The 16193-nt window shown below is 39.2% G+C and overlaps 1 protein-coding gene across 2 annotated transcripts in view; it reads right to left on the bottom strand.

Annotated features, from left to right (window-relative positions):
• The window catches only part of LOC103033741 (glutamate receptor ionotropic, kainate 5), a 239690-nt gene that overhangs the window by 6206 nt on the left and 217291 nt on the right, over positions 1–16193 (bottom strand). For both annotated transcript variants that reach the window (XM_049476212.1, XM_049476214.1), the window contains exons 16-19: positions 14623–14796; positions 11530–11695; positions 9110–9335; positions 4545–4673 (exon numbers count right to left, since the gene is read on the bottom strand). In XM_049476212.1, the coding sequence (XP_049332169.1) occupies positions 4545–4673; positions 9110–9335; positions 11530–11695; positions 14623–14796 (695 nt within the window). The remainder of the gene's footprint in view (positions 1–4544; positions 4674–9109; positions 9336–11529; positions 11696–14622; positions 14797–16193) is intronic.

The raw sequence follows: 16193 nt of genomic DNA, 5'->3' as shown, positions 1-16193 counted from the left end.
ATGGCTGTTGGTTGATATTTTTTTAAAGACAGTAAATCTATATGGCTATACAAGCTGCATTACAATTATCATCAGTGATTAAAGATTAAAGAAGTTGTTTCCAAGTGTCAGTTCCTTACAGCTAAACAGCAAACACAGATTCACTTTGGACGACTTTTACAAATACAAATTAGTACAATGCACTGCACTGTTCAGCCTTGACACACGTGTACACACACCTTCAGGCCTACTGCCTTTCTACCAACAGATTCCATTGGACCACAGACAACACAATATCTCATTTAACACTACAAACACAAATAACTTCTCGCCTGAGTCCCCCGACACGCTACCTGCTGTTTTTACTAATATACATTTCTGACCTAATACACACACACACATACTCTCACACACACATATACACACAAACACAGACACACACAGATCTCTGAGAAAGTGCAGATGCTATTTTCTCATCACTCCCCTGAGTGTGTTCCACGTAAAAAAAAAAAAATAAAAAATACAAAGGGCAGCACACATCAGTGTGCCAGAGTCACACTGACTCACACACACACACACACACTTATATATACTTAATTTACACACACTCACACACAGATACAGATGTGTTACGTTTGACAAACAGTACAACAATACAGACATTAAAACCAGACCCTGCAATATTTGTAGTCTTTAAATTTTAATCTCTCTTAACACAAAGCTCCAAAACCTCTGGCTTGAGGTATTTTTTTGCCAACTAAGTATTTCCTAGGAGAAAAATGTGAATTCATAAACATCTATTTTTCCTGCCCTCAAGGATAAAAACTGACACCTAAAGGAACCTAATGTAATAATAACAGTGAGGCAGGTAAACAAATCACATATATATACTACACTGAATAAAGAAAGAAATGTCAGAAGGAATAAAATGCAGATCTTGCTGTTGCATTAGTTTATACACAGTGCAATGCTGAGCATTTGTAGCTCAGCTACATTTCTGTAGTTGTATTAGGTTTGTAGTGCTGAGGCCAAAACTGCTCAAAATTATACTGAGATGTAGAAGTGATGTTTATAATATTGTAAATTATTGCTATAGATTGTATACAAGAGTGGACTGAATGACCCTGAAGGGACAGGGCGTTTTTTATTTTTATGTGAAAAAAGTGGTGAGCACCACATACTAAGTGTTTCGCAGTCCTCTGTAACAGCATAAGAAGTGATTAAACCTAGTAGTATATTAGATTAGATCAGTGGTGTGCAGTGAGGCCCTTCTAACCCTTCAGAGGGTTGAGGGGTGACAATAGGTGCATGTAAATAATTACATAATATTTAATAATTAAATATATATATTATACTTATTGTAAACTATAAGCATATATTTTATAAATTAACTAAAAAAAAATATAAAAAAAATTCAAAGCATTATTCTGTGTTTTTCAGTTGCAACTGACTGACAGCGGGGGGAGTGGTGGGTGTTGCAGGAGGGGAGTGAATATACTTTTTTGGTGCTCACAACTTATTATGCGGTGCTCACAACTTAGTATGCGGTGCTCACGACTTAGTGTGTGGTGCTCACTGTTTAATATGTGGTGAAAAAAGGAAGCTTCTATTTAAAATTGCACATCAGGTATTCTTGCAAGCTGGGTTTTGTTAATGCTGCAAGCTCCCCCAATAATATACATGTTATTGATTCTTCACACTTAAAATGTAGTACATTTTATAGTTTTTATAGAGTTTATGGTGATTTGAAGCCATAATAAAACAATCAGTTCAAATTTGTGTCTGTGCACCATATACATTTTTAAGGCTTTGTTATAAAGGGCTTTTTTGACCAACTCAAGATTCAGTGTAAACACAGTGCATTCTCACATTAACCCAAGAGCAAACAATCCCTATGCTGCAGCTCCTTATCTAGTGAAACAATAAAGTAAAAAAAAAGACAAAGCTTTTGTTTGTACTGCTGAAGATAAATCAAGTAATTTATGGCTAACACTAACTAATCTTTTTGAAAATATGTGAAAGGTTTATTCTACTGACAAATGAAAAGTGTAACTCTGTTAAGTATGATTATGCCAAAGCCAATATATTTGTATTAATTCTAATGCTAGTGTTTTTAGAGCAAACAAATGCTCACATATACATATATATTGGTAGGGAAGTTTCTTTTTTATGATTTAAGAGACTATGTAGTTTGAACAGAGATTTGTATTTGCAAGTTTCTCAATAAGGCACCAGAGTTTGTCTGATCTGGGTGAACTAAGATTCAACTAGGATTCAACTGAGGCAAATGGCAAGACATTCTTTTTGAGGCAACACAGTTTGTCACCATAGCTGAGATGTGAACTGGGGCTTTTTCACCTAGGCAGCAGAGTTCTTTTTGAGGCAGCAGAGTTTGGCTGAGGCAAGAGGCAGGGCTTTCTTTTTAAGGCAGTAGGGTTTGGTTTATATTGTCGCTGTCCAATGAATTTCATGTTTTTCCAAAACGGCAACTTTATAGGAGAGCAATAAAACTTCCTTAACTATTAATGTAATTTTTTTTTTTTCCAGGTTATTTTGGAAAATTTCTAATGGTCCATTCATCAAGATTTGATGACAATTTGACACAGTGTAAGAGAGAGTTTGTCTGTTCCAAATATGTGAAAAATTAAAAATCAACAAAAGTGGAGATACTTGTTTTTTGTATTGGACAGTGACAATATAAGGCTAGAGGCAGGGCTTTCTTTTTTGAGGTAGCAGATTTTGTCTGAGGGAAGATGCAAGACTTTGCCTGAGAATTTGTCTGAGGCAAGAGGCAGTACTGTCTTAGTCTTTAGTATTTTGTGAGGTGGGACTTTCTTCCCAGAGTTCTTGAAGAGGCAGCAGAGTTCGCCTGAGCCTCAAGCCATGGTTTTCTTTTCAAGGCAGTAGAATGTATCTGAGATGTAAGCTGGGACTTTTTTTCACCAAGAAAACAGCGTTTGTCTGAGGCAAGAGCAAGGACTTTCTTTTCGAGGCACCAGAGTTCGCCTGAGCCGTGAGCTGGGAAATTTTCTTGCCAAAATAGCAAAATTTGTCTGAGCTTTCAGTTGCAGCTTTCTAACTGAGGCAGCATGGTTTGGCTAAGCCATGACGTGGAACTTACATTTTCACTTTGTCTGAGTTCGTCTGAGGTAAAAGCCTGGTTGTTCTTTTCCAGGAAGCAAACTTTGGCTGGGGAGCAACCTAGACTTTCTAACCATGACAGCAGATTTAGCCTGAGCCATACTTGCTCACAGAAACATCAGTTTGAAACCGAGAAGGCAGGGTTTGGCTGGGCTGTGATCTGGGACTTTCTTGCTGAGGCACAATGTCTGTCTGGCCTGAGAGCTGGGATTTAAAACCAAGGCAGCAGAGTTTGACCAGACCAGGAGCAGGAAGCTTTAATGATTTAAAAACTTTTCTATTGTGATTAAGAGATCTTTCTTCCTGCCAACTTGGAACTGTGAGAATGCTTGTGTGTGTTTTGTTGTCTTGCACACTTGTTAACAGTGTTGGGCACGTTACTTTGAAAAAGTAATTAGTTATAGTTACTAGTTACTTCTCCAAAAAAAATAACTGAGTTACTAACTGAGTTACTCCACTATAAAAGTAACTAGTTACCAGTAAAAGTAACTATTGCGTTAGTAACGCCGTTTATTTCAACACTGTTATTCCCATCACTGTTTGTTAAGCACCTTGTATATACACATAATTTAACGCTATCTTTATTGTTTTCTTCTTCTTATTGTTGTTTTCTTAATGCTTAGAAGATCAAGGAGATTGTTGTGGACTTAAAGAGAACTTCATTCATTGGCATCATTAGCAAGGAAGGCTAATCAGCGGCTCTACTTTCTCCACAAGCTGAGAAGAGCTGGAGCCCCCACCCCCATCATGAGCACCTTCTACACAGGGGCCATCGAGAGCATCCTGACCAGCTGTTTCACCATGTGGTATGGCAGGACTGCCGCAGGACCCTCCAGCGCATCGTGAGAGCAGCTGAAAAGATCGTTGGCACCTCTTTCCCCTCCCGTCAGGATTTATATAGTCCCCACCTCACACGGAAAGCCCTTCGCCTGGCGGGAGATCCCTCCCACCCACTACACAGCTTCTTCAGCCTACTGCCATCAGGGAGGAGACTGCAGAGTCTTGGGGCTAGGACCAGCAGACTGAGAGACAGCTACATCCATCAGGCTGTGAGGATGCTGAACTCTCTTCCTGCATCCTGAATACTGGTGTCAGTTTTGTTACTGATGGTGAGATATAAACGTATAACCGTATATTGATGGCCAAATAATCACAGTACAGAACAGATTACAGTAGCAGCACTGCATTAATGCAGTACCCATGGACCCATGGTTGATGCTAACCTTCTTCAGCACTTATTTATTTAAGTTCTTTATAAAAAACCTTAATAAGATAAGAACCTTTCATAAAAAGATTCCTTGACTGTAACTGACAGTACTCTGATGCAACAATAAAAACATAAGATGTGATTAACCTGTAACTATTAAGATGAGTGCATTACACCCATTTCACATCTATCAAATGTGCAAAAATATTAAATTTACCCTTAGCACGATGGTCCTCCTCTTTGGGGCATTCCCCTCCCTCCCACCACCTGCGCTTTAGGATCTCCAGCCTGTTGTTCTCCTGCAGCTGCAGCACTCCAAGAGTGATTTCATCTCTGAATGGAGAGCCTGAGATAAAGAGGGAGATAAGAACACAGATTATAACATTCAGCAGTTATTTGCACACTCTTGCACCATTAGTGAGATATACAGCCCTTCTAGTTAAGTGTATTCACACTGCAAAAGAATAGTACCATGAACCACATCTTTTGGTTGGACCAAAGCTTTGTTATTTGGTCTAGACGCTGGTCACAGCACTCTTCACACCTGCTATAACTGAAATACTTTGAAGGTCCAAACCAAACAAGGTGGGTGTGAAAGCAGCACCAGTTGAGGCACTTGTTTTTTTTTCAGCCCACTGTCTAATTGATTCATTGACTGTCGGCCCTCTGAATGGTTAGTACTGGAAAGCCGCCAACTGAATTCTAAATGATACCCAGACAGAGCTGATGTGGGATCTTTTATCTTCTAACTCGAAATCACAGTAAAAAACAGCCATTGTTTTATCAAATAAAAATATATATAAATATTTTCTGATCAAGCAGAACATAGGAACACCCTTTAATACATATTTTCAGCCCCACTGAACATATTAGAGCACTCTGTAGTTCCATGTGAAACTCTTCCTCAACCTCCATTGTCTGCAGTAGCTAGTAAAAGAAAATATTCGGAAAAACGTGTTGATCAGGAAAAACACTCGTGAATTAGTATCATGACCTTGCCCGTCTTGGCTTACAAGCACCCACAGGCAGAGCTAAAGCTGACTGTCATGGTGAGCACAGAATTGCAGACACGTGCAGATACTGATAACACAATACGTTTATTATAAAAATAAACAGATGTAATACGTGGTTGATACAGAAAATGGGTAATCACCAGAAACCAGAGCAATGAAGACAAAACCATACCATAAACAAGAGACAGTCCAGAGTTCATACACGAGATATCCAATGTCAGAGGTAATCCAAGAGGCAGTAGTGAAAACACAGTCCAGGTAATACACAAGCAATCCAATATCAGAGGCAAAGGCAATAATCGGCGTCGAGAAAACAAAGGCAAGGTCATACACAAGATAAACTGAGACAAGAGATAAAGTAACGCTTTGTAAAGAGGAGAACCTACAATACACGGCGTGGGTGTTTGTGTGGAGTGCTCTTTTATAGTGCCAGTAATCAGTATTCGGGACTTCCTGGAGGAAGCAGGTGAGGTGTCACTTGACCAGGTGAGTGCGTGATGTCAGCGGGTGGTGCATTCTGGGTAGTGTAGTTGTTGACCTGAGAACCTCTGTTAGAGCTGAGTGTGGAAGGGACAGAGGAGCTAACAGCACCAGACGTGACACTGACATATCTGCTTAGATAGGAGCTAACAGAGCTAGCAACATGTCAATTGGTTACTGTGTTACTTGTGCAAATAACACATCAGTGTCATATGCTTTACCCAGTAATTCAGAGCTAAGGAACAAATTTATCTATGGAACACCACCGGCCAAGTACAATCGAGATAGGTAGGTGCATTTTTTAGACAGTTCTGTTTACACTAGTTAAAAGTTAAAATCCTCAGCTAATCCTGGGGTGGATTTTTACTTTCTGGACCTGGACTACCCACCTCTGTGTGTAGTGTGTAGGTTTACATAGGACCTCCGGTGGATTTCACGTTTTACAGAGACTCTAAGACTAGGTCAGTAGCTGAACTGCACTTAGCATTGCATTACAAAGATTGTTGTTAGTGTATAAATGTCTTTATTTTAAAACGTTTCTAACTGTTGTTCATCTCACTGCCTCGCAGTGCTGTTAGCCAATCAGAGACGATATTTTTGCATGTATGAATATTCATGAGCAAGAGCCAAAATCCTTTTGTTTCTTCCCTCCCCACATTCCTCCACCAGACTAAAGCAGCACAATACCGGATCACCGGAGCACTTTTTCTCAGGGGAACTGTTCTGTAGGGCTCTGACCATTAAAAAATCTGGGTGAAAGGAGGATAATAAAGTATGCAGGGAAACAGAAACAGAACAATAGAACTACTGTCTGTAATTACAGAGCAAAAAAGTATTCCTATTTGATCAGTGGAGTAAAAAAAATGGATAATGGACGTAGATGCTTAAAATGTTTTTTGAGTCACCAGTGACGTTATCAGCCTTATTTAACAGCTCAAAAGTGACATGTTCTGATATGTCTGTCCTACGGGTGCAGCGGTGACAACACCATCTGGGCTCCAGGTTGCCATGGAAGCGTCTGGAGGGTGTCCATGGCGACCGTCCTGATGATGAATGAGTGGGTGAGAGGATATTATCTTAACTTTGGGTGGTAACAGGGGATGTCAGCTGGAAGGGATGTGATCTGAGTGTAGCCTTTGAAGATGGCGGCTCCTCGTGACTTCCTGGCCCCTGGTTTTGGGAGCAGTAATAGGATGATGTGATTAAGAGAGCAAAGGGATGATTTAGAACAGTGCGTGAAAGGGCAGCGGGGGCCGGTGGTTCAGCCATGTAATAATTTGGCTTTTGGAGTTGTTGCAGCAAAGAGTAAGAAGATCAAAAGCATGTAGTATTTCGTCATGTTCTCTTGTTAGTGTGCATAAATGAACATTAACATCAACGGCATCGCTTTAAAATGTAGCAGCAGAAACATGCTTTAAAAAAAACATTTTCTATGAGTAAAAAATAAGCAATTACGCTGATAATAATATGCTAAAAATAATATACAGCACCCTCCATAATTATTGGCATATACCAGTCTCACAGTAATGCCACTATATACACTGCCTACATCAGCTGGCCATTAACAGGTTCGTCAGGTGTGTCAGTGTGGCTGACAGTGTCTCTCCTCATTTCTGGACTGCATGTCCTTTAGTCTTCAGTCTGTCAAAACCGATACACAGCGTTAATGCTTCTCCAAAAGATTTACGGTCACCTGGTCAAGTTGCAGAGCAGCTCAAGTTACTCCTTTTCTGAAACAGCCAACTTTAAACAGCCCTGTAAAGCCTCCCTGCGCTCATTTCTGGCTTAAAATCTTGGAACAGGCAGTCATGGAATTATTTTACAATCTTTAAGGGATCAATGTCTTTCCTTTACTACAAGGAACATCTTTTTTAAACAGTCTCTGATCCCTGTGTAAAAGATTATACTTTTATTTCTGTTTATAAATAAGGATTCATCTACTGTTACTGTAAATACATTCATTCCCAGTCTAAGCATTTGTTTTCATACTGCTGTGTGACACCTCTAAACGCCAAGGGGAGGCAGATTTCAACACAACAACAATCTTTTTTTTTTTTAACCTCTGGTTTGTTTAAAGACTGACTCAATTTCCTGTGATTGGTCTGGAGCATTAAAAAAGTGCTTTCACATGGCAGAGACCAAGACCACCTCTTTTGGTCAGATCAAACACTGGTCCTTTGGTCTGGAATGTGGTTTGCGGCTCTCTTTTACACCACTATGGTTTGGACCAAACTAAAAAGTCAGGATGTCTGGCAAGTCAAGTGTAAAAGCACCTGAAAAGTATGACCAATTTTGACCAGCATGACCAGTATTAAAACCACACTTGTTGACCAGCAATACCAGCATGACCAAGTTGATTAACCAGCACAACTAAACAGATCAGCATTATCAGCACACTGAAGTATGACCAAAATCAAATGCAACAAACAGACAATGGGCCCTATTTTAGCAATCTATAGGGAAGATGTAAATTGCGAATCACACAGCTGGATTTAGGGCATGTTGGTGTGTCTTTGGTATCGTTAGGGCAACAAAAAAAAGAAAAACGCCTTGTGCAGCTCGAAAAGTCCAAAAGGCATGAAGTAATCCTCTTAATTAATCTTGGGGGTGTTTTGGGCGTAACGTGAAATAAACCAATTATTGTGTCAGTTGCTATTACCTTTAGGAGCCAGGTGTTCTCTGACTTTGGCGAATTTATATTTTAACTGCGTGGCACTTTTGTGCGTCTCAGCTGAGGATACTGACATGCTGTAAATAACCAGGAATGTTATTTTAATCTTTATTCTGTTCATTGTTGAGTTAAATGCCAGGTGTGCAGCACGGCTGTATGTGTCTGAGTTTAATGAGCGAGGTGTATGCACACTATATGGAGCACCTGCATAGCTGAGATAGGAATGGACAGTTGTCTAGGTTTATGTTAGTCAGTGGCGCACCTGTGTTTTTCACCAAAAAAATAGCAACACCAGAAGTTTACCTGATCACACCCCATTTCCAGACCACCACGCCCATCAGTGTAGATTTATTCCTAAACTCTGATGCTATTTCAACTGTGCAGATGCAACGCATGAGCATTGTGATGCTCTTTGCGCATGGGTGTAAGATAGGTCCCAATATATTGGTTAAGAGCTGGTTAACTAGCAAGCTTTTTTAAAAGCCAATGGTCAAAAAGTTCTTCCTTGCCAAATTTAGATTTTTTTTTTTACATTACCTGACAAAAAAACATCTGATAGATATATTGGTAATTATTATATATTGGTATATTGGATTGCTACACAGCCTTCCAACTTACCCAGTGGCATGCCGATGCCATAGCCCTTGGTGTCCAGCAGGCCTCCTATCTGTGTGAGGTTGCAGTTGTGACGGCGGTGGTACTCGTTCATGGTGCTCTCCAGAAGAAAGGCGTATTTTGAGTTGAGAACACGTGCAATGCCCTCCTCTGTACTCTTCACAAACACAATGGGCTGCTTGGAGTACATGTAGTTCCACATGCGCTGGTAGATCTGGTAACGTGAGTTCTGTGAGAGAGGAAGAGAGAGAGAGAGAGAGAGAGAAATAGAGAGGAACATTTTTAATTAGCAGAAAATGACTCAGCAAACTGGGAGGAAGCTTGTGCTGGCATAGATCTCCCCATCATTTGTATGGCTGAGTATAATACTACGGGTTAGCTGCACCGCATTACTGGAAAGAAAGAGCATGAGGAAAAAAAAGTGTCAAAACTCTTTATTTAACAGTCCCAATACAACCCACACACCCACTAGCACTGATTCCATACCAGCAGAATATTTTAGACTGGATATCAAAGGGAAGCAAAAACCACCCATTTATCTCTTTGACATTTTAATACCATTTTAGTTTAACATTATAATTTATCAATAATTTTTCTTCATTTTACATCTAAATTGTACCATACTAACTTACCATATTTTTCCACTATAAGGCTTATTTAAAATCCTTTAATTTCACCCAAAATCATCAGTCCATCTTGTAATCCGGTGCCACTCTGCTGAAGTACAGCATTATACAGGAGTTTTAGTAAAGTTTCTCCAGCACCGAGACTGGAGCAGCATTAGCATTGGCTGCTAACCTCGCTAAATGCTAGCTTTTTGGCCAATCAGAGGTGAGTATTATTGGCCTGTAGTAACCACCCAGTAGAGAGAGCTGCTGAGTTAGAAGGAAAATGTCGTTTACCGCTGTCTCTTTGCTGTGAAGATGCTTGAAGATGAGGAAGAAGACACCGCAGACATTGCCTTAAGTGTAATACAATTATTTATTACAAAGACTAAGACAATATCTTCAAGGCTTCCTAGGCCAGCCTTGGAGAGAGATGTTGCCCGATTCTGATGTCCCCGCTCTCTCTCCCAGTACACTGTGTAGGGACTGCTTTTAAAGGTCTGTGGTACACATCTGGAAACACTTAAACCTACACAACCATACATAGCCATAGGCGGAGCCTACAGTACATACATTAGTGAAAGAGTATAAAGAAAAATAAAGGAGAATATAAAGAAAATACATATGCTGAAAATATACGTCAAAAACATGGCGACACCTCTGTTCCTTACTAGCGTCTCATAATGCGCCTTTTAATCCAGTGTGCTTTATAGTGCGAAAATACAATACACTAAAAATCAGTTCCATTTTTCTACTGTTAATATACACAGATCAAACCTTACATGACCATGGGTATTTGTCTTGTTGGGAACAAAAATTAAATGAATGAACTGCATATGCTTTATGTTTTTTTTTAAGCTGGTTTAGTCACACAGGGAAGACTTTACTCAGCTGATGTATCTGTTTGGCTTAAACACTGTAATAATCTTTATAATAACTGTTCTTAAAGTGAACTTGACTTTCCCGAGATGGATTTTAGAGTACATTTATATAGAGTGCAATATCAAATACATCACAAAATTTAGAAAAATTAAGAATGTTGTCATGTTCTCGTCTTGTTCGGGGTCTCTTCTATCTGTCTCTGTGTTTTTCCTGCCCTCCTGTTTGTTTATTTATCTTTTTTCTCATTGCCTGTGTGTTCTTTCCCCACGTGCTCCCCTGCACATGCCTTGCTCTGCCCGAGCCCTGTGTTCCTCTCCTTACTATCTGTAGCTCCGCCCCCTCGTTTTCTTTTCACAGGTGTTTCTTGTTACCTGTATATATATAAATATATATGTTTATAAATGTTTTAGGCACAGAACGCAGAGCTTTTACAGCCCTGTTTTCCTTAAAACATCTCCTAATCTCTCCTCCTCATCTGAGTTTAATAGAGTTATTTCTAATTCTCATCATATTAATCAACACCTGTTTTGGTAAATTGGTAAATTTGATAAATCAGGTGATCTGCTGATGGAACTGAACATAATATACACATGCTGGCTGAGGGAAATCATCCAGGAGAAATCTGGAACTACACTCTGTTCTTTAGCTTGGATCACAGGATATAACATATTTAGTTAAAATTTAAAATTCCTTGTTACGTTTTACTGTATGTATGTTTATTTGCATCTGCTCAAATCATATGTGGTGCTTTTTTCAGGTAAAAACACTCATATTGCTGAGATAAATGGATTTGCACAGTACTCACTCTCACTCTCTGCACAACCTGAAAAAATGTCATGATTTAAAACTGTACCAAATAATAAATCTTAAATATTATTGGACTGTTGGCATAAGGTCATAAAGCTGGTGGGTGAGGTAAAAAGGTGAAAATCTGACCATGAAGAAGGTCATGGTGCTGCCTCCGTGGATGGTGCCGTACTGAATGTTGGTCTGATCTGCCAGGTCATCGGCTGACTCTATGGGCACCTCCATCCTCTGAACCGTCAAAAACGCAGCCAGGTTGGCCGTGTACGAGGAGATGATGATCAGTGTAAACGCCCACCTGACGGACCACACATAAATCACAAACACGCGCAGTTAGCTCACACAGTAAAGCATCTGCTCATATCTGTCAGACAGTTGATTAAATGTGCCCATACTCTCTCACACTCACAGCCATTCAGCATATGGTTATGAGAGAGAGGTATGTGCTTGAGCATATGGGCTGACTGGAGGAACAGATCGGAAGTGGAATAATGGAGAGAGTGAGGAAAAGGAGGGGCTCATTTGTCATCTGAGAGAGAGTGAGAGAGAGGAGGAGGAGTGAGAATGAGGGTTTAAATGATGATCTGAAACAAAGTTATAAAATGTGCATAATTTCACCCTGCGTGCACTCGCAGTAATGACTAAATCAGCTCAATATTAAACTGCAGCGGTTTAAACGGTGAAGCTGTGAAAAGCTGTACACACACACACACACACACACACAGAAGAGAAGAGAGAAACTCTCCCACGCGTTCACTCACTCACAATTGGTTTACAGGTTATGAACCCTGCAACAAAAACAAAAACATGCACACACACTTAAAGGAGAACTCTGGTGTAAAATTGATTTTTTTTGGGTGTAGTAAAAAACATGATATAAAGTACAAACCTTTGTTGAATAGCACACCTCCGTTCTTCCACAGCTTTCTGAGATCCAATAATTTTATAACGTTTGTCCAAACATGCTTTAGAATAGATGATATGGGGCATATTTTTCCCCTGCAGATAAATCGTTTTTTACACTATTATTCTCAAGGCTCAAAGTAGCTTCAAATCTCGTTGGTAGAATCCAGAGAGCCCTTACATTTAAAACAAGCCATTAATATCTTTAAAAGTGCAGAAGAAATGTATTAAAAAACACTATTTACCACCCGGAGCATTAGCTACATCTCCAGGCACAGCCATCTTAAAGTAAAATCACGAGCACATAAGGTTGCAGCATTCTGTCTTCTTTTCCCTTCGCCTTTTCTTCTGTTATGTTGGCTGAAGCTGTAGTCCGAGCACAGCACACATCCTGGCAACGCCTTCTTCATGTATACATCATGTACTTTCGTCCACATTATTTAGAGACATTTACTCAGCACGAGATTTAGCTAATGCTACCGGTTGTAAACTGCGTTTTTAATGAACTTCTTCAGCATTTTTAAAGTTTGTAATGCCTCATTTTAAATATAAGGGCTCTCTGGATTCTACCAATGATGTGTGGAGCTATTTGAGCCTGGATAACAGTGTAAGAAGCGATTATTTGGAGGGGAAAGAATATGACCCATTTCACCCAGTATAAAGGGTGTTAGGAAAAATGGAATAAAATTGCTGGATCTCAAAAAGCTGCATGAGAACAGAGGTGGGCTATTCAACAAAGGCAAGTACTTTTTATCATGATTTACTACACTCAAAGTCTATTTTACACCGGAGTTCTCCTTTAAAATATATTCAAAAAGAAAAAAGTTTAAACTGTTAAACCCTCTCCTGATGTAGATTAAGTTATCAAATTTGTATTTCTTTTAAATGCATTTTGAGTGTGTTTACATGTTCATTTTAGGTGGCTCTGCCTTATCCAGGTAAAATACAGATGAGGGATGAAGTGACCAGGTGTAAACAGGGTCATATTTTCATATAATGTGGCAATTGGCAATCCAAAAGTAAGAAATAATATTCAACGGATTATTTAGCTTTTATTTTGGCAAACCCATAAATGAGAAAAAAAGCTATTTATATAAATGATTAAGACTTCCAATAATAAATACAATGAAAGGATCACAGTAAAAAATTAAGGATTTTGGCTGGTTAAAAGCCTGAAGACATACAGTACCAGATAAAAGTTTAAACACACCTCTTCTTATTTAATGTGTTTGTTTTTTGATCTTTTTATGATTTTTTTTACATTGTAAATTTGATATTAAAGACATTAAAGCTATAAAGGAACACATGCAGAATTATTTTGTAAACAGAAAGTGTTAAACAACTACTAAACAACTACAGACTATAAGGGGCACTGGATTATAGGCACACTATCAATAAACATATTTTTTCTGGTCTCTTTTCATGCATAAAGTGCACAGGTTATCAGGCGCATTTTAAGTGATAATCAAGGAACAGGGGTGTTACCATGTTTTCCTTCTAATTCAGCCAGTCTGGCTGCTGGGGGCACCTAAGTCAACAAAACTGTAATTCTTAAAAAAACATTTCCTTTCAAAGTCAAATGAGCACTGGATGTTAATCTACACAGATTTCTCTCCTGAAAACGGTTTATTTAGGTGAGTAAAGCACTTTCGTTTATTCACAGTAAGCTTAGATTGGCAAAATTGTAGCGCGGTTAGCAGCTAAATGGCGCTACACTGAAGAACCCTGAGTGTTCTGGTAAGCCAGAGCACTATCAGCTAGCGGTTGGTCCCACATAGTTTGTTTTAAAACGCTAAACACGCAGACTACAGTCTGATATATGAAGAAAGAGCTAGTACTGCAGTTAGCGGCTAATGCTAATACTGCTCCAGCCTCGGTGCTGGAAAAAAACTGAACCAAAACTCCTTTATAACGCTGTACTTCAGCGGAGTGGCTTTGATTGTAAACAATTTTTTTGTTTATTACATAATTCAATATTTGTCCCTAATTTGCTTAGATGTCTTTAATATTAATCTACAATGTAGATTATATTAGATAATCTATATAAATAGGTTATGTAGGATGGGTAAAATTTGTGAATGTTATGGCCACCATTAAACATAATACAGTAATACATTAACACATTCATTAACACTCCATTCACTAAAACAGTGCTTTACATAATATATCACCTCCAGATTTCTAGGATTTGCATTAATTTCTCAGTTTCTCTTTTATTTCACACAAACACACACACACACAACCTTGCACACACACACACACACACACACACACACACACACACACACACACACACAACCACACACAACCGCACACACTCACCAGACACCACTAACACATCTGGTGGAGAGGGCCCGCGGCATGATTTCTGAACCCTGCTGCATGAAGCCTCCTACCGGAAACCACAGGCTGTTTCCTAGAGTGTACTGATTCTCCAGCAGGTCCCTGCGCTCCCGTAGACACGGGTGTGGGTTATACCACTCATACGGACTCAGCCTGTTCAAAAGAGGGAGAGGGAGAGATTTAAAAGGAGAGATATAAAATGAATAGCAGTAGGATGATCATTAGCTTCTGGATAACCCGTACTGTAATTATGTCACTGCTACAGTTTATTCTCTATGCATTATTAAATGCTCATTGCTAAACCGATATGGTTTAAAATGCTCCCTTCGGGTGTGAGAGCATCTTGGAAAGAATCATCTCGCCACATATTCAGCGCACAGAAAGAGAGAAAGAGCCTCCATGTGTGAAGGTTGTGATATGTGAGCACATTAAAGCGGACTTGTGTAGGAGTGTGTGTTAATGACTCGTAAAGCTGAGGGAATTGGGGAGGAGGAGAGAATGTGGGTGAGATTAATGAAAACGTCGAGGTAGAGGGTGCTGTTGCCCAACCTCACGGTGCACGTTCCTGGAACGGAAACACACTGCACCAACATCCTCACCTTGATGCTGTGAGCAGATGGTTAACCGTCTCTAACCTAATATCACCAGCATCACGTTAAAAGGCTTTAGCTCTGTCGTGTTTTTAAAGTTGAAAAATCATTTAAAATCACCACGAATTCTTTGGTTTAAGGATGTGTGAGTGAGCAGATTAAGACTAAGATTAAGTTTGCCATTCTGATATCTCCATGCTCACAGTAGCTCTTGTATCAAACAAAAGTATTTGGCTTTTTGTAGGGATGGCACAGAAACACTGATGTCATTTAATAGAACATTTTGTACTCCCTCCAGTCAGGAATACTTATTAAAACAAAAAGTAAAAAAATTAAAAAATCATAAGGACGATTGTATTAATCCCCTGAGCCCCTAAGGTGACATAATGTAAAAAAAAGCTATGCATGGCCATCACTTAAGTCATGGGAATGAGAACCTAATGCATGGGAACAAGATAATTAGGGCATGGTCACAACTTAATAGGGCTTGGGAACGAGTTAATTAAACTGTGGTCATTAAGGCGTGGCCACAAGTTCCTTTGGTTCACAGCTAACACAGCAAGCAGCTCTCAGGGGTTGTGCACAATATGCATCTGAGCCAATCAGCTTTTATGATGAGAATTTGAGAATATAAGAATTTGTCTCCCTACAAGTATTTTACTTTGCAAAATATTGTTGGGATTTATGTCATAACAAACATATTGGCTATAATAATTAAAATCATTTTCTGTTGAGTATTCAGTTTTAAGGCTACTTTCATATTCAGTTATATGTTATTTAGCTTTCACAGTGATGGAAATCTACTGTGGCTCTGTTCATCATTCTCGACACATATAATATTTTTCCATTTTTCTGTTTGGAAAAAAACAAATGTTAAATGCAGTTATAATACAGAGAAGTTAGAATAATTTCATACATTTATCTGCAAGAAACAGTCATTTCACATTAAAAGCATTCATT

Source organism: Astyanax mexicanus, chromosome 3, assembly GCF_023375975.1.
Source record: "Astyanax mexicanus isolate ESR-SI-001 chromosome 3, AstMex3_surface, whole genome shotgun sequence".
NCBI lineage: Eukaryota > Metazoa > Chordata > Actinopteri > Characiformes > Acestrorhamphidae > Astyanax > Astyanax mexicanus.
The sequence above is the reverse complement of the archived record's forward strand: the minus strand, read 5'-3'. Positions and strand labels throughout refer to the sequence as shown.